The 19,666-nt window shown below is 40.9% G+C and overlaps 1 protein-coding gene across 3 annotated transcripts in view; it reads left to right on the forward strand.

Annotated features, from left to right (window-relative positions):
* Positions 1–8,316, forward strand: part of Dip2b (disco interacting protein 2 homolog B) — a 211,164-nt gene extending 202,848 nt beyond the window's left edge. For all 3 annotated transcript variants that reach the window (XM_074083360.1, XM_020179911.2, XM_074083361.1), the window contains 2 exons: positions 1,366–1,489; positions 3,723–8,316. In XM_074083360.1, the coding sequence (XP_073939461.1) occupies positions 1,366–1,489; positions 3,723–3,975 (377 nt within the window). In that variant the 3' untranslated portion in view covers positions 3,976–8,316. The remainder of the gene's footprint in view (positions 1–1,365; positions 1,490–3,722) is intronic.
* Positions 8,317–19,666: the final 11,350 nt, after the last annotated feature.

Below are 19,666 nucleotides of genomic sequence, written 5' to 3' on the forward strand. Positions count from 1 at the left end.
AGGAGCATCTTGCTTTTCATGATGGGTATAAGCCTGCTTTTTGGTAAGACTCTGGCATCCTCTGCCCAGTTCATTGTCACAGCTTCTTTGTTGTCTGCCTTCAACCTTTCTTCCTGACTGACATTTATAGCCACTATAAAATACTCAACCCTAAAGTGTATTGCACAGTGAAGAACTGATACAAATAGCTTTCTGGACTTTAAAGGCCACAGCTGGGCCATGCCATTCCTCCTTAGCATCTTGCATTTGTTCTATACTGAGCAGCATGCATCATTTCCCCATATTCCATGGAGAGACAATGTAACACATTGGAAAAGAGGGTGACATCCCTAGCCAAATTCTCTGGTTTGCATTCCATCCCTGCCATTTACTATGTGACTGTGAGTAATCACTTCACTTCTTGTTTTCCTGCCTTATGGAAATGATGTGAGATGAAATGATATGGCACATTTTGGTGCTAGAATAATGCCTAGCACATAGAAATAGTCATTAATCAGTTGCTGGTTTTATTGTCAGTCTGTATAAGCTTTCCTAGGCAATGGGAACCTCTGCTGGACCTCCTGATCCTTTTTTCTCCAACAGCTTCTGTTACATTATTCTGCTAAATTTTTCACAAAATTATCCTTCTCAGAAAATATTGTAAAATCACCTCCCTTTTATGTCCTTGCTGGGTTACAAGCCTACCCAGGACTCTACTCTCCATATTCTATAATCCTTATATCCTCTCCATATTCCTTACATCTCACTTTTGTGAAGTTATCTAGAAATAATGACACATACATGTTCATTGTCCCTCTGGTTCAGATCCTCTCCTTCCTTCTACCCTCCCCACAGCCACCATCTGGCAATTACAGTTATTTGTAAAAACTCAGCCCTGGTTTCATCATTTCCCGGAGCTTCTTTGAGCAGAACTCATGGATGTCTCCTGCTCCCCTTGAACCTCATGAATACTCCTGCCACTGCCCTTACTACATTGCAGTGGAATGCCTGTTTGTGTGTCTTTTCCCCCAACTAGATCTTCAGAGCAGGAGCGGTGTTTTGTCAACTTTGTCTCCCCAGCACTTAGCACAATTCCTAGCACATAATAGTAATAACGGCTATTTTTTTAAGCACTTGAAATGTACCACACACCATATTAACTGCCTTGTTTGAAGTAACTCACTTAGTTCTCACAGCAGCCATTTGTTCTTATCTCTGTCTCACAGAGGGGTTAGCAGGACTCATGGCCTATGGAATTTGCCCAAAGTTATACAGCTGCTAAGAACTGGAGCCAGGCAGTGTGAATGAACCTTGTGCCCTTAACTCCAACATTATATTGCTCTTCAACATGTGACTGAACTGTATCTCTCCTCTTCTTTCTTTCAGAGCGTCATGATGCATTGTATGTGGTAGGAGCTCTGGATGAAACACTGGAACTGAGAGGATTACGATACCACCCAATTGATATTGAGACCTCAGTGTCTCGGATCCACAGGAGTATTGCTGAATGGTAATTTCCCTTGCACAGAGTAGCTTCAGTAGCAATGAATATTGATCTGGTTAAGTCATCCATTTGTACCAAATATCCATTGATGGATGTAGACTCCGTGGGTAGTAAGAAAATAGACAACTCCTGTCTTGGGTGGGTGGTCTACTGTGGCCACAGAAGCCGGATGAGGCCATGGAGACACTATGGAACCAAGTCCTTTTTTAAGGGTAGATTATAATAATTGGAAGGGACTAGCAGATCATCTGCCTCTAGGAAGTGTAGGTATAGTATGGTGGGAAAATCCAGGACTTGAAGGTCAAAAGACTCAATTTAAAGGCCCAGTTCTCCACACTTTTCCTCATTAGTAAATGTTCCCTTCTATCTCCTGATTACAGAAATGACTGAGCATATGCTTTGTAAACTGCCAGTGGGAAGTAAATGAAAAGGATCAGTGTTACCATCTCATCCAATTCCCCTCTCACTTTAGGAATGCCCCCTATCTTTTCCCTGACAAGCGTTGTACAATCTGATATTGACTGAAAATTCCTTGAAATTAAAACTAGTTTTTAGCTGGACATCTATGGCTCATGCCTGTAATCCTAGCCACTCAGGAGGCAGAGATCAGGAGGATCGTGGTTTGAAGCAACAAATAGTTCACAGGAACCTATCTTAAAAAAAGACTCATCAATAAAAACACAAAAAAGGGCTGGTGGAGTATCTCAAGGTGTAGACCTGAGTTCAATCCCCAGTACCACAAAAAAAAAAAAAACACAAACTAGTTTCTACCTATTGGTTTTCATTCTGACTTCTTAATTATAAAGAATCCATTCAGTTTCTTTTCTACCTGTTTAATTCAGTGTGTCTGTCACCAACCTTTTCCCAAACTTAGTACCATGGTTCTTTTTGATGGTTGCTCATGCTTTCTAGATATTCCTTTGTCTGAAGATGTTCCTGCCTTAGTCAGATTATCTATCTCTCCAGACCTGAACAAGACTCTAACCAAGGCAAGAACATCTTTAGACAAAGAAGCATCTGGAAAGCATGAAGAAAAGCTTGATGTCATGCCACTCCCTAATTTTAGATAGTCAGTTTTTATTGGAACCAGATATTGTGTACACTTAACTTTAATGGTTGGAATTTTTTTTTTTTTAGTAGTACTGGGGGTTAGAACTTAAGAGCCTCACCCTTGCTAGGCAGGCCCTGTACCACTTGAGCCACTCCCGCCAGCCCTGGGATCAGTTTTTAAAAGCAGATCAATGCTGTTTTTCACAATTCAGATCATGCTACCTAACCCAGATTACCCCACTCAATAAAAAGCGACTTTCTCACTAACAATAGAGGACACTTGTAAGGAACACTAATAGCTTCTATGAGGTCAGACAGATTCTCTTCCTGTTGAATTTAAGGATATTATCATCTGCTACAAGCATCAGAAATTCTTTTCAAAAAAAACTTAAACAAGCTGGGTGCTGGTGGCTCGTGCCTGTAATCCTAGCTACTCAGGAGGCAGAGATCAGGAGGATCACAGTTCGAAGCCAAAGAGTTCCACGAGACCATATCACAAAAATAGGGCTGGTTAGAGTGGCTCAAGGTATAGGTCCTGAGTTCAAGACCCAGTACCACAAGAAAAAAATAAACTTAAGCAAGGTGCTGTTGGCTCACACCTGTAATCCTATCAAAATAACCAGAGTAAAATGGACTGGAGTGTGGCTCAAGTAGTAGAGTGCCGCTTCGTAACCATGAAACCCTGAGTTCAAACCCTAGTCCCATCAAAATGAATAAACAAAAGAATTAATGGAAAGAATACTTGGCTATCTCAGAAGTTCCAAAAAGACTTTAATTCTGGCTCTTAGGACAGACAGGAACAATGGACAGGAAAGCCATCAGGAACCACTGTACTCTTTTACTTTTGGAGCCATATGGCCATTTACTCCTTGCATTCTCTCTGAAGAGCCATGCTTTGTGTTTCTCTGCACTCCTGGCTACTTACGGATGTTACATGTCCTCAGTTCAGTGACCAGCTAACAAATTTCAGTCCTATTTTCAGACTTCCTGGAAATTTTGGAGGCTTAGCTAATCAGTTGTGATTAGCAGGGAACAGTCATATATTACAAACCTGGCTGTTGGCCTTCTGGTTCCTTCTGGAACTGCCAGGAGAGAAGGCAGTTCTCAGGGAAATGGGCATAAGTGTTGGCAGATACAGAAAAAGATGACTAGTAATGTAATAACATGTTAACTGTCATTAAAATTTCAGTGCGGTGTTCACATGGACCAACTTGCTTGTGGTGGTTGTAGAACTGTGCGGCTCTGAACAGGAAGCCCTAGATCTGGTTCCTTTAGTGACCAATGTGGTCCTGGAAGAGCATTACCTCATCGTTGGTGTTGTGGTTGTGGTGGACCCAGGTGTCATCCCAATCAACTCCAGAGGAGAGAAGCAGAGAATGCACCTCCGCGACAGCTTCCTAGCTGACCAGTTAGACCCCATCTACGTGGCTTATAATATGTAGCCAGCCCTGTGGGAGCCACAGGAATCATCCTAAGGATTTCAGAGACTGAAGACCCATGGCTAGAAGCAAGCTTTCAAATGATGTGAAGTAAACTGAGATGGCTATGTTATGTCCTTCATCTCATCCTGTGGGATTATGCAGTCATATAACACACAGGAAAGGGGAATTCTGTGGTTACAAGTGAAAAAAATGTTAACAGTGTATTAGACCTGAGCTTTGGCATAGTGTAAGAAGCACATGACTAAAGCAGTTCCCTGCATGTTGCATTTTTTTCATCTGTTGTACATACTTGTATTTTTACCTAATGCCGTTTTAGAATTTTGTAAGGAGTTTAATGAATTCACATGAAGGGGTAGTCTGAGTTCCCCACTCTGTACTGTATTTTGCCATTTTCCGCTAGATGTTCTGCGGGTTTTGTTAACATGAAACTACTCAGCTTACTTTGAGTCAACCCATAAGTAAATTATATGACTGAATGAGTATGAGAATTACTTTCTATCTATAATTCTTGACTGTAAAACATTTTGACCAGTGTTTTAAACATGTAAATAAGACTATACATAATTCAGCTAAAAAAATTAAACAATTGGTTTGTGTAATTACAACAACCAAAGTAGAAACATTTCTACTTTTAGAGAATTTCAATATTCTCTTAATGTAATTTAATTGATTAACTAAAAAGTACAAATTTTGCAGGTTTTGCTGAACATCATTCTATGTCTTTGTTGGCTGGTGTATTTTACAAACTAAAGCTGCCTACGTTTATTTTTAAAGCTTGCATTCCCAGATTTAGCTTAAGCTTCTCAGGATTCATATCTCATTTAAAAATCAAAATGTTAAGAAAAAGCTAAGACTCATCAGCTCCTGCCCTATAAAGAACCACAATAGCTCACTCCCGTCCTAGTATTGAAAGTGTCTCTCACATTTAGAATGACACAGAAGAATTTAGAACTTCTTCTTTTTCCAGGCTCTTTGTCAACTGGGTCTGCAGTTTACACATAGAGCTTCTCTTTTCTGAAAACTGAGGAGGACCCTCTGTCATTCCAGTCCATGAGAGCAGGGAGTTTAAAGCAAGAATGCTAGGCTAATGAGGCAGTGGGATCAGCCATCACATAGAATTGTAAGGCCATATAACCATACATCTCACACTGACCAGTTTGGGTTGCCCAGAACATCCAGGCTTATGCTAAAATAGGGAAGGCTGATGTATACAAGGAATTCTTGTGAAATAATTGGCCCAGGCCAAGCCCACAAAGTATGCAACTGAGTTTGGCCTCTGGCTTGGTTTCCTTTCTTTAGTCTGACACTTCATGTATTTGAATATAGTTAAATTTTATTATTTTTTTTCTTACAGAAATATTTTTAAAAATTAAAACTTCAAAAGTGAAAAGAATTAACTTGTTAAATCAGAATGGTTCTCTTTGACCCGTTCTGGTCTATTGTGTAAATATTTATTTAGACTATTTTAATAATACATATTATTTACCCCACTGTAACATCATGTAAACTAAATGTGTTTTTAAACAATTTGTAAGACTTGTAATTACCCTGAAAATAAGGTTTATAAAGCAAAGACCAGATTCTTCACTAGGGCAGTGCTCCTGGGCTGCCTCCTACAATCTCACAACTCAGAGCCACTTTCTAGTCCTCTTTCCATCCCAACACATTCTCCACCAAGGGAAGACCTCAAGACACTTCCCAGTTCAGATATCTTTTTCAGCATTTTGATGGAAATCGTTTACACGTGATAGGGGAAGTTCTAGGATATACAGGAAAGAAGCACTTCCATTGGGCATCATGAAATCCTAGTGTCTAGCAATGTTTGATTTGCAAGAAAACAACCTGCTTATTTGGGAGGTAGTGTTCTTAAAATAGTACTTTTTTTTCTTATTTTAGTTAGGGTCTTACTATCTATCCCAGTGTGGCCTGGAACTGTGTAACCCAGGGTGGCTTCAAACTTGGGATTCTCCTGCCTCAGCCCTCCCCCATCCCCAAGTGCCTGTGCCACCATGCTCAACTCTTAAAACAGTTTTTAATGACTCAGTAACCAAAGTAGAAGAGCTTGAGTATTGAATAATCTATCTCCATAATCCCCCCAGGTTCTAAGAAAAAAATTATAGGCAGATTCTATCTTTCAGGTTGACTGATAATTCTTACAATCCCAAGTTAGGTTGTTACATTGTCTGGTATAAATGTAAAGTAAGCCACTTCTATAATGTAAATTTTTCTAGTAACCACATTTTTAAACATTAAAAAGAATACGTGATACCGATTTTAATACATTCAACCCAGTGTACCAAAAATACTATTATTTCAATGTGAAATCAATATAAAATTATTTTTTTTTCATTTTTCTTTTATTATTCATGTGTGCATACAAGGCTTGGTTCATTTCTCCCCCCTGCCCCCACCCCCTCCCTTACCACCCACTCCACCCCCTCCCGCTCCCCCCCCTCAATACCAAGCAGAAACTATTTTGCCCTTATCTCTAATTTTGTTGTAGAGAGAGTATCAGCAATAATAGGAAGGAACAAGGGTTTTTGCTGGTTGAGATAAGGATAGCTATACAGGGCGTTGACTCACATTGATTTCCTGTGCGTGTGTGTTACCCTTAAAATTATTAAGGTATTTTACATTTTTTATTATGTCTTCAAAATTCAGTGTGTATTATACAAATCTTAATTCAGACTAGCCATATTTCAAGTCTTCAGTGGTCTAGTGTGGCTAATAGCACCCATATTGGACATCACAAACCTACTCATTCCTTCAAACAATACTCCGTTCATCTCAACTCTCAGCTATTTAGGGGCTGTTTGTTTAGTTGCATCATTTCTCAGGCCTGTATCTTTGTTTTGTTTTTTTTTTTCCCTTCTGACATGTGGCTGCTTTTTAGGTTTTTGTGTATTCTCCAAAGCCAGACTATGCTTGTGGAGGAACAATAGTGAGAGCCATCTTTGGAGTTACCTCATCAGTAACTTTGGTAAAGCATCCCCAAAGGGAGAGAAGGAAGAAACTACTCACCTCAGTGGTGTCTGTCTCAGACTTGCATGAAAAAAAAAATTATCTTGATAACACAATGCTCTTCCCTTTCCACTGTAGTGAAACCTTTGAGGTAGAACTGACTAAAGTATGCCTGAAAGATCATTGTTAATTAAAAAAAAAAAAAGGCCCATAGGCTTGTAGTCCTCTGAATATAGTCTGCCTGGATTTTTAGTTGGGAGGGTGGGAGTGAGAGACAGACAATAACAGCAAGCCCCCATCTCAGTTAAAAGAAAAAAATTCTTTTTCCTTTTTTGCCTTGTTTTTGAGACAGGATCTTCCTATGTAGCCCAAGTTAGGCCCACACTCATAGTCCTTTTGCTTCAGCTTCCTAAATACTTCTGGGATTACAGTTGTGTACTACCACACCTGATGAGAAATCTTTTGATCTGAAAGTTTCTGAACCTCTTTCTGGTTCTCAGCAGAAGTAACTGAGGTAGATCAAGAAGCGGCTGCCTCAGGAAAATTCCTAGGCCTAGGAATTCTAAGATTTGCACAAGCACAAATGCCATTTGCATCCGTGAGGCCCTGGGTGTGCATCTTGCTCCTCAGCATCAGTGAATCCACAGAGTCTTTCACTCCTGTGCACAAAGGGCCCAGTTCTCCCCAGTAGCAAGTCTTTTCCTTGTGCAGTTGTGTTGCCTTGGCTGTTGAGGGACCATTGCCTGTCTTAGTTATGAGTGCATCTCCTCACTTTAGTCCCTGAGCAGTGCTTGCTTAATGCTTTTGTTGAATCAACAAAGGGCTGGAGGCCTTAGGTTTCTGTTAAGGTCTCTACCCCAAGCATGGTGCTCAATATTTTGGCCAAATAAATTACTTTCCTTGAATATCCAGGAATCTTTTAGACTAAAGCAATGAGGAATTATCACCTCATCCTCAGACTCCAACATAATCTATGCCTTAGTGTTGTTTTTGTTGTCTGCTTTGATGTAAAAGCAAGAGTATTTGGAACAAGAAGCTGCAGAACTCCAAATACACAGCAGGCCTTTTCTTTATCATTCACCCATTTCCAGTTTAGGTATATATAGATGGGCCATGTTATTTGCCCAGAGGAAGAAATTGTAAAGATAGATACAAGAATAATTTTTTAATCCAAAATGCTGTTTTGTTTACTTTCTGTCAAGGTATTTACCCGTGTCAAATTCAAACTATAGTACTGTGTAATTATGTATAAATTTTTTTTTTATTTATTTGAAATTAGACTAGTTATATGTTTTTAAATTTAACATCTGGCTGGACAGTGTTCTATTAACTCATTGAATGTGTTTCCTTTGTCTTGTGTTAATAAATATTGATGCCTGATTGTGTTTCATCTTTCACATTGAGTGGGAGTAGGGAATTGATAGATTTGTGTGTGTGTGTATTTGTGGTGTTGGGATCGAACCTAGGCCTCATGCATGCTAAGCAGGCACTCTACCACTGAGCCACACCCCCACCAGCTCAGGAATTGGTAGACGATTTTTAACATGAGATAGCCAGACCCAACAGTAGCTCCTCAGTGGTTTAAGGAAAGTGAACAGGGATCCAGTCAGTACAAATAAAGGTGGTAAGTGTCATTTTGAAACTAAGGAGGCTGATATCAGGACTTTTCGAGATAACTCTTCGTGTTTTTTCTCTTACCCATGTGGCATTTGGTAGTTTTAAACTATGGATCGTGAACTTGAATTTTCTCCATTCTGTAATTGAGCTGGATTTCAGCTTTTCCTAAAGTGATCCTTCATTTACTCTTCCATTTCCTGGTTTCAAGAAACTCAGTGGGAGCCCATCAAAATGTGTGTGTTCTCAGACATTGAAACTGGTCCTGGAATAACAGTTCAAGCTATTTTGGCAGCTGAGGACAGTTTTTCATTTAACAAGTACTGCCTACTAACCATGAGGCACTGTGATAAGAGCTAAAGCTGGAGAAAAAATACCAAGTCACTGCCCTCAAGAAGATGGCAAGAAAACAATCCTAACACAGTATTTTAATGCTAGAATAGGTCCTTCTGGGGAATTGGTACCAGTGGGAGGGGAAGGGTGTGGGAGAGTGAATGTGGTACAAATACTGTGTACACATGTATGTAAATGAAAAGAGACCTGTTGAAACTATGCCAGGAATGCAGTGAGGGGGAATAAAGGAGAATGATGGAGGAGGTGAATTCAAGTATGATATATTTGATATGTTGCAAGAACTTTTGTAAATGCACAATGTACCCCCAGCACAATTTTTAAAAATTATATATATATAATTATATATATATAAAATTATATATATATATATATATATATAAAACCTTAGGACAGGCACCCAATCCAATGATGAGGGAGAGCACACTGGAGGAGGTAATAATCTGAACTGAGTTTTGAAGAATAGGAGCTGAATAAGATTAAATTGCATATTCTGGGAACCACAATTCATTATTAGAATTGCTATGATTTGAATGCATATGTTCCTCCAAAATTCAAATGTTGGAACCTAAGACCCAGTGTGACAGTACTGAGAGGGCCTTTTGGGACATGATTAAGTCATGAGGGCCCTAATCTCACAAATGGATTAGCAGCCTTATGAATAGTCTAGAGTAACTAGCTATACCCTTTTGCCCTCCTGCCACATGAGGAAACAGCGTTCATCTCCTCTGGAGAAAGCAGCTTTCAAGATACTAGACAGACTGGACCCTCATCAGACACTGAAGCTCTCAGCACTTGATCTAAGACTTTTCAGCCTTCATAACTATAACCAGTAAGCTTATACTGACTGTCTATAAATGATCCAGGCTCAGGTATTTTGTTAAAGCAACACTAAGGATCAAGACAAAGATGCAAGGTTTGAAGGTAGAAAAGGAAAAAGTGGAGGCTTGAGCCAGAGACAGATCACTAAGGGTCTTGTGTATCATGTTAAGAATTTTGGATTTGTATCCAGGAGGCAAAGAAGAATCAATGAGGATGTACTACAGAAGATTACATGCTTCAGTTTGCAACAGAATGATTATTATTTTGATACTCATACAGAAAATGTATTGGAGTGGGTAGGGAAAAGGAATAAAATCAAAGGCAGAGAGGCCAGTTGAGGCACCTTTGCAATAACTACAGTGATACACTGCTGTAGTTTGAATGCATCCCTTCTAAAATTCAGGTATTGAAACAATGATTTTAAATGTTGAGACCATTAAGAGGTGATTAGGTCATGAGGGCTCCTCCCTCATGAATGGGATTAAAGCTCATTAGAAGACTTCATAAAACAGCATTCCCCTTATGCCATGTGATGACATAGCATTCCTCCTCTCCAGAGGATCAGCAGCAAGGTGCCATCTTGGAAGAGGAAAGCAGCTGTCACCAGCCAACCAAAACTGCCAGCACTTTGATCTTGGACTTCCCAGCCTCCAGACTGTGAGCAATAAATGCCTGTTATTTATGAACTATCCAGACTTGCATCCAGACTTGGCTATTCAGCAGTACAAAATGTCCTAAGACAGACAAATGGCATGTCATCAAGGTAATAAGAATGCCAAAAAGAGGGCATGTGTGCAAACCGGAGTCAGTAAAAATTCAACCACTGAATATTCAGAGTAAGAAAGGAGGAGGAATTCAAAATAGCTCTGGCTTGCAGGGTTAGGTAGAGGTTGAGCCATTTACCAAGGTAGGAAACAGAAAAGGATAAATGGGTTTGGGACAGAGGATGCTGGGTTCCATTCTGGTCATGTTCATCTGAGGTGCTGAAGAACATGTAAGGGAAGACATCCAACCACAGCTGAATATTTAAGACTTGACTTTGAGAGAGCTCTGACTAGAACTATATATTTGGGAGGCGTCCTTGGAGAGTGGTTGTTGAAAGCATGAAGGTTGGGTGATAATACCCAGGAAGAGTTTCAAAGAGGAGGTCAGCAATGCCAAAAGCTACAATGAAGCTGACTGAGTAAGGTAAGTAGATAGCATCCTTGTTTCTGGTAAATAGGCAGTCCTGGTAGCCTTGAAAGTTTTTGTGCAGCTATGAGGACAAAAGCCAGAAAACTGGTCCACGAGATGAGTGAGGGGAAATGAGACTGAACAAAAGCTGCTCTTTCCAGAGCTTTTCTCTGCAGAGAAAGGAGAGAGGTAGTTGTTATAAAAGGGATGTAGACTTGAGGGAGGAGGTTTTAAAGAGGGACAAATTAAAATATGTATCAGGAAAGAGCCAGAAGGGAAAGTTTCCAAATATGGCAATGATGGATATTCTATTATTATTACTATTATTTTACAGTACTGGGAGCTTGAACTCAGAGCCTACACCTTGAGCCACTCCTTTTTTGTGAAGGATTTTTTCGAGATAGGGTCTCCAGAACTATTTGCCCAGGCTGGCTTTGAACATCAATCCTCCTAATCTCTGCCTCTTCAGTAGTTAGGATTATAGGTGTGAGCCACTGGCACCCTGCTGAATTTATTTGTGACAAAGTCTCACTCTGTTGCCCAGGCTGGCCTTGAACATCTGGAATCAAGTGATCCTGAGTAACTGGGACCACAGGTGGATGCCACAATACCCAGCAATAACAGATGACTGACAAATCTAAGTTACTAAGGAAGCAGCAGGGGAAAGAATCCAGAAAACAAGTGGAAGGATTAGTTTCTGAGGGGAGGAAATGCTTTTTTTTTTTTCAAATAAAACTGAGTACAGGTAAGGTGGGTGCCCATGGCTCACCCCTATAATCCTAGCAACTTGGGAGGCTGAAATCGGGAGCTGGGGGTGGGGGGGGGAGGAGGAGAAAGTGAAATCAAGGTTCAAGGAAAGTCCAGGCAAATAGTTTACAAGACCCCATCTCCAAAATAACCAGAGCAAAATGGGCTGGAGGTGTGGCTCAAGTAGTAGAGCTCCTGCTTTGAAAGCATGAAGCCCTGAATTAAAACCCCAGTCTCACCACAAAAAAAAAGCAAAACAAAACAGAGTACAGGCAAGTAGGAAGTTGCTGTAAGGCTAACAAGATGCCCTCATTCACTTCTCTGAACTCCCATCCTCAGTCTACAAAGATAAACACTCATTTTTGAGATAATTTCTATAATTTCTGTTGTAGGATCTAATTATAACATGGAATCTGGGAATAATGGGAGTTCCTAAAGAGATAGCAATAAGGAATTTTTCAGTAAATCTGTTTATTTAAAAATTGGCCAGGCACTAGTGGCTCACACCTATAATCCTCGCTACTCAGGAGGCAGAGACCAGGAGGATTGAGGTTCGAAGCCAGCCTGGGCAAATAGTTCACAAGAGCAAAATGGACTGGAGGTGTGGCTCAATCAGTACAACACCTGCTTTGCAAGCATGACGTCCTGAGTTCAAACCCCAGTACAGGAAAAGAAAAAAAATAAGCACTCTTGGGCCATCTAGCCAGAGTTTTTCCCCACCTCATTTTATTTTGCCTTCACTTTTCCCTGCTTTTACTTTCAATAAAACTTTGATGCTGCTTTGAAATCTGTGTATTCTCTATTGAATTCTTTGGGACACTAAAGAAACTGAGCTCATGTGAGATTATCCACCTGTTACAATACTAGCTACTTGGAGTCCAAGACAGGAGGAGTTCTTGTATCCAGGAGTTGGAGAACAGTCTGGGCAACATAGTTAAGACTCCAGCTCTAACATAACAGCATAATATAACATAACACATAATATAACATTTCATATGGAAATACAAGGGACTCAGAATTGAAACAATATTGAAGCCGGGTGTGGTGTACACCTGTAATCCCAGCACCCAGGAGGCTAAGGAAGAGGGATTGGGAGTTCTAAGCCATCTTGGACTACATAGTGAGCTCCTGTCTCAAAAACAATAAAAAATAAAAGAATGAAGTTGGAGTACTCACACTTCCATATTTTAAAATGTGTTACAAAACTGTCATAATCTAAACAATATGGTACTGTACTATACTGGCATAGCAGTAGACCTATTGATCAGTGGCATATAATTGAGAATCCAGGAATAAGGTGTTATGTCTTCAGGCACTTGACTTTGACAAGTGTGCTAAAACCATTCAAAGGGTTGGAATAATCTTTCCAATAACCATGCTTGACAACTATATATTCTAAGGTAAAAGAATGACTTTGGATTGGGAATGGTGGTACATGCCCTATAATCCCAGCACTCAGGAGGATGAGGCAGGAGGGTCAAGAGTTCGAGGCTAGCCTAAGCTACATAAGGACACCTTGTCCCAAAATTAATTTACTGAAAATGGATCAAATAACTACATGCAAGAACTAAAAGTATAAAAGAAGATAGCCAGGTGCTGGTGGCTCACACCTGTAATCCTAGCTACTCAGGAAGCAGACATCTGGAGGATTGCAGTTCAAAGCCAGCTGGGGTAGTTTGGGAGACCCTATCTTGAAAGAAACCCTCCACAAAAGAAAAAAGGACTGGTGGAGCGGCTCAAGGTGTAGCCACTGAGTTCAAACTCCAGTACTGCAAAAAAAATAAAGGAGGATGGTGCCCCAGGCTGACCTGGGCCCAAATGCAAGAAAAAGAGGACTTGGGGCACAGTTCAAGTGCCTAGCAAGCATATGTCCCTGAGTTCAAACCCCATAACACCAAAAAAAAAAAAATAGAAGTTGGAGTAACCCCAAATTGGTAGGTGTTGGCCTTGCCTTCTGTATTAAGAGCTGTTATAATGAAGACAACTCTGAGATTGCCTCACCACAGCCAAGATAAGAAGTCAATAACAATATTAACATTCCCTCTCTGGAGGAGATTGGTGCTGCCAGGATTCAGAGCCAGTCATTCCTAGCACAGTTCTGTTTGAGTAAATAGTCTAGCCATAGATCCTGAAGACTGATGGACCACTACCTCAAGCTCAACCAAATAGTAGCTCCAATTGTAGCTGCTGTACCTAATCTGGTATCTTGTTAAGATCATAGTAATATGGTTTCAGGAAGAGAATCAGAAATAGGTCACATTAACATGAAGGAGAAGCTGGGCGCTGGTGGCTCATGCATGTAATCCTAGCTATTCAGAAGGCAGAGATCAGGAGGATCACAGTTTGAAGCCAGCCTGGGCAAATAGTTCTCAAGATCCTTATTTAAAAAACCCATCATAAAAAAGGGCTCACAGAGTGGCTAAAGGTGTAGGTGCTGAGTTCAAGCCCCAGTACCATGTAAAAACAAAACAAAACAAAACAAAACATGGAAGAGATAAGAATATACATTTACAGTTTTGTCACAGAGTTATGATGTCAGTCTGATCAGACAGGGTGCACAAGAAGTGGTTACTAGACTTAAAGCCTTCATAAATCACATGGAATCCAGAGGGTGGGAAGTAAACTCTGTGATGATTTAGAGGTCTTGTGATCAGGGGCAGGATGGTATATCCCTGAAAACAAAACATTAACTGCTACATCTTGCATCCCTTCCTCAAAGAAATCAGAATTCTTGGAAACAGCACACTTCATGCCTCGTAAGGCTGCTCTGGCAGATATTACCAGGCAACAGGTTTAAGTAAGGTTTGGAGCCACATGATTTGGCAGATCCCAAGTGATGTAGGTGACACTCATGGAAAGGGCAGCAGTATGAAGTCAAAGGCAAGACCCAACAAGAGAAATGCAATGCAAACTTTGGAGAATTTTCTGGTGTGCTACTGGGCCATGAGGAGATGGGAAGCTAGACCAGGTGACACCAAGTGACTGAATCTGCAACTTTCCAATACCCGATTCTGCCAGTCACATCACATCATAAATTCAATTGGCCCCATCGCCAATTCCTCATAAGATGGAAAAGTTATACCTGGGGTCAAGTCCAGGAATAAGAATCAGAGAATGAAGTAAGCTGCATAAGCAGGCAACCCAGAGCTTTGTTGTCTACTGTAGTTCCAACACTGTCCTTCACTTTTCTCTTACCTATAGCCACATTGAACCTGCGGTAGGGGCCAGCTGAAAGAAATGGGAAAAGCCCAAGCTTGGTTTATGACTTGGTCACCTTACTATGCAAGGACAAGCCAAAAACCTATGGCAACTGAATTAAAGTCATCTTAAGAGTGCTTTTGAAAGACAGGGGAAGGTATTAAAATAATCACCATTTTGTGTGGAAGAAGTGCCTCAACCTAGGCACTGGTGGCTCTACACCTGTAGTCCTAGCTACTTGGGAAGCAGAGATCAGGAGGATCCCAGTTTGAAACCAGCCTAGGCAAAAAGCTCCATGAGACCCCATCTCCAAAATAACTAGAGAAAAAAAATTAATGAACAACCAGAGCAAAATGGACTGGAGGCGTGGCAGTTTTTATTTCTTTGCAAGCAGGAAACCCTGAGTTCAAACCCCAGGCCCACCAAAAAAACAAAAAACAGAAGTGCCTCCAAGTGAGAATCTGTATATGAAGAATCTACACATGGATTTGTGGGCAGTGGCAAATGGCCTGGTATCTTGAAGGAAAGAGATAAAGAGACCGAAGACTGCATCCAAAGTCTGGAGTGGCGATATAGGGATGTTATAGAGAGAACACAAAGTGCAAAGCTCTTCACCCCATGTCCATGCGTGTGGTTAACAGCATCCATGAGGAAGAGACACTGAAAATCCAAGTACACAAAATAACTTGGCTGGTTGATCCCAAACCAGCTATTAATCACCTCAGAGCTGCCACATGAGCACATGAGCAGAGGTGGCTGCAGAGGCAGAGATGCAGGTTATGCAAGGGCCCAGTACTATGGACTCCCACTACCAAGGCTGATTAACTACTGCTGTCTCTGAATCTCAACTAAACATTGAAGGAGACCGACAATGAACTCCCAATATTGCACCAGAAGACTAAGCCATTTGATAGCAAGGGGACAACACTGGCCCTCTTGTATACTACAAGGGCCAATGATTTGTTCTCTTGTGACCAGATTTACCTTTCCTGAATAAAGATTTGACTTTCAGAGCCTCAATTCAAGATCACTACACCTGGGAGCTCACACAGGTGTGGGATAATTGTAGGCTGCTCTGATCAACATAAAAGATTTTTCTGGCAAATTGACTGTCAGTTACAAAACAAGCTGACTTGCTACAATTCTGTAATAACAATCTTGACTGGCTGGACACAGTGGCGCACACCTGAAATCTCAGCTACTCAGGAGGAAAGTGCAAGGAATCATGGTTCAAGATCAACCTGGGCAAAAAGTTGGGGAGATCTCATCTCAACCAATATCTGGCCATGGTAGGGCATGCCTGTAACCCCAGCTACATGGGAGGCATAGGTAAGATCACCACCTGAGGCCATCTCCAGGCAAAAAACATGAGACCCTACTTAAAAAATAACTAGAGCAAAAGAGAGCTGGGGCCAGGCAACGGTGGCTCACACCTGTAATCCTAGCTACTCAGAAAGCAGAGATCAAGAGGATCAGGGTTCAAAGTCAGTCCAGGCAATAGTTCACAATACCCTATCTCAAAAATACCCAACACAAAAACAGGGCTGGCAGAGTGGCTCAAAGAGCACCTGCCTAGCAAACATGAGGTCCTGAGTTCAAAATCCCAGTACCCCCTAAAAGAGAGTTGAGGGCGTGGCTCAAGTGGTAGAGCACCTATTTAGAAAGGGGCTGAGTTCAAACCCCTGTACCACTCCCTCTCAAAAATCTTGAAAGTAAGTAATTTGTTTACTTACACAATCCAACTAACTAACATAACCAATACTTATCCACTATAAGGTGCTATTAGTTGAACCAGCTGGGAAGCTAATGGACTATACAATGCAAGAAAGAATGATGGCTTGGGCTAAAATGATAGTGATGGGAATATAAAGGGAGGTCATAAATTATTTCTTGTGTATCCTAGCAACCAAAGCAAGCTACTTCATATACAAAGGGGCTACTCAAGCCAGGCATGGTAGCATATAGCAGCTACTTGGAAAGCTGAGGCAGGAGGAGCACTTGAGCCCAGGAGTTTGAGTTGCCAGCCTGGGCAACATGGTGACACCCTTTTACCTCCTCCCCCCAGCCACCAAAAAAAAAAAAAAAAAAAGATATTCACTACAAGGAAGCAAAGGGAATCTTATGCAATCTAAAGGCCATGGTAATCAAGTGTGTTTAAGGCAGGTTCTAGAAAGGGAATTGATCACTTGCTCAGCTTATCTGCATTGTTCGAAGGGAGAAGATACTTGAAAGCTCCTAAGCTTTAGTACCATTTACTATAGGTGAAAATAATTCTTGTCCAAGTCAAGTTTCATAGGGAAGACTGATTGCCCAGCTGGGGTCAGGTGTCTCTTGAAGGCAGATACAGATGATTGGGAGATTCTCAAACGGGGAGGGAGCTAGATGAACAGCCCTGTCTGTAGTTATAATCACTCCAAGGACCTAACAGGCTAGTATTATGGGTTTCATTCAAACTTAGATAACATGAGATTGAAAACAGTCTATCTGGAACAATCCTGTTTCATGAGTGTTACCTAAAATAATATGGTTATAGTTTATACAGTAGAGGTAGAAAATGAGGGAATCCCTGTCCTGTCCATCATAAAGGGTCATGGCCAACACCCAATAACAAGACAAATTAACAAGAGAAAAGCATAACAAATGTATTTGATCATAGTTTATGTGACACAAAAGCCTGAAGATTGAAGACTTAAAGACCAAGGGTGAGCTATCCATTTTTATGGTTTTTAGGTTCAGTGACACAGAAACGGTCATGTTGACACAAAATATTGAGCTAATGGAGATAGAACCGGTGGGGGAAACCAGCAAAACCTGTCTGTCTGGATTCTTCTTGACTCCTCAGTTGTAGCATTTCTCTCAGGTATGAGGCAGGACCCCACTGCAATGGCCAATTCTTACACAGAAGGTGGGGGAAAGTTAGGGTGATATATTGAGGTTTTATGGCTAGCTTTGAGGAAAAGGGCTCTGGTTTCTGTAACCCACTTTTAAGAGGAATTCCAATTTCTGTGGCTTGCCTTCTGAGAAAATGAGGGTAAGAGGCAGAGAGAAACTGCTTCTTAGCTGCTTTGAGGCCTTCACTTTGGGTATCATTTTTTAAGCCCCAACAATACAATTTCTGTAGGGATTTAGGACCTGTTGAGTTTTCCTCTATGTTTAGACTTGAGTATTGAAAGGTAAAAAGCCAAAAGCAATTAGTTCTATCTTGTAGGTTACAAATTTTACATCTATTCAATCTCAATAATTTCTGTCATTTGAGAGGTGGGCTGGTCCAGACACTGTTTATAGTCCAACACTCCAACTCAGTCCTTTTGTGAACCAATGAGGCTTCTTTGGATATGCAGCCACCATAGTGGTTTTTAGCTGAGTTTCCAGTAGTATCTTCCATATTAATATTAAACAATTATTTAATGCTTACTCTGTGCAGGGCAGAGCTCTGCTCAATCCTTTAAATTTATGCCACAGTTGTGTTTTTATTTATTTATTTTGGTGGTATTGGGTTTGAACCCAGGGCTTCACACTTGCGGCACTCTGCCAGCTTTTAGCCTCATTTCTTTATGTCTTTTTTTTTTTTTTTTCGTGGGCCAGAAGAGCCATAGTGGTGCCACCAGGAGCTTGACCAGTTTTTTGTTTTTGTTTTTCCTTCAAAGCAATTGCTGTGGGCTCTTGGAAGGATTTACTTTGTTAATTCATGGTTCCAGTGGTTTCAGTCCATCATGACAGGGAGAGCAACCCAGTTTACATCATGGCAGCCAGGAAACAGAGAGGGGCGCCCTGAAAAATATACAACCCCCACCAGGACACAACCCCAGTGACCTACCCCTTCCAACCAGGCCTCCCTCCAAGTTTCTATAACCTCCCAAAATATCACCACCAGCTGAGGATCAACTCCTCAATACATGAGCCTTTTTGAGAGATACCTCATATCCAAATGCTAACATTAGGTTCCTTTCTTTCTCCCCCCTCACCCCTTCAGTGGTGCTAGGGTTTAAACTCAAGGCTTCATGCATGATTGCTAGGCAGGCACTCTACCACTTGAGCCATTCCACCAGCCTTTTATGTATGTGTGTTGGGTTTTTTTCAAGATAAGGGCTCACAAACTATTTGCCCAGCCTGGCTTCAAACTGTGATACTCCTGATCTCTGCCTCCTGAGTAGCTAGGGTTACAGGGGTGAGCTACTGGTGCCCACCATTGGACTTCTTCATTGCACTTTATTTCCTCACTTTTAAAGTTAAAAAAAAAAAAAATCTGTCCACCAAATTTATAAAACTTATTATTCAGATAGAACCAAGACCTCATTTTCTTCATTTAGTTATTAGAATTCCGAAGAGTGGTAGGTACATACTTCATTAAGAAGGCAGACAGATTTGAGTTGCAGTGTTGTAAAACCATAACCTTTTACACTGAAGGTGCTTTACAACGGGGAAAGGAGCTAAAGGGTGAATGGTCCAAATACATTTAGAGGTTTCATTTCTTTAATATTTTGAATTTGTATTTTTGCGTGAGATTTTTCAGTGTTGCCCCCTTTACCCACCCTCTTCTTTTTTTGGTGGTACTGGGGTTTGAATTCAGGGCCTCACACTTGCTAGGCAGGCTCTCTACCACTTGAGCCACTGTGCCACCCTTGACATTACATTTTGACTCCTTCAATAACACCTCACATTTGTATGACACCTCCCATTTTTATACTGAGAAGACAAAACTCAAGAGAGTTGAGTAATTTTCCTAATAATAAAAAATTCAGCACTTCTAAGAGTCCTCATCCGGTTTAGCTTTTAATAGGTAGGGTACAAAGTTTGCGAAATGAATGACACTGGCTAAATGTCG

The sequence above is a fragment of the Castor canadensis genome, chromosome 8, assembly GCF_047511655.1.
Source record: "Castor canadensis chromosome 8, mCasCan1.hap1v2, whole genome shotgun sequence".
Taxonomy (NCBI): Eukaryota; Metazoa; Chordata; class Mammalia; order Rodentia; family Castoridae; genus Castor; species Castor canadensis.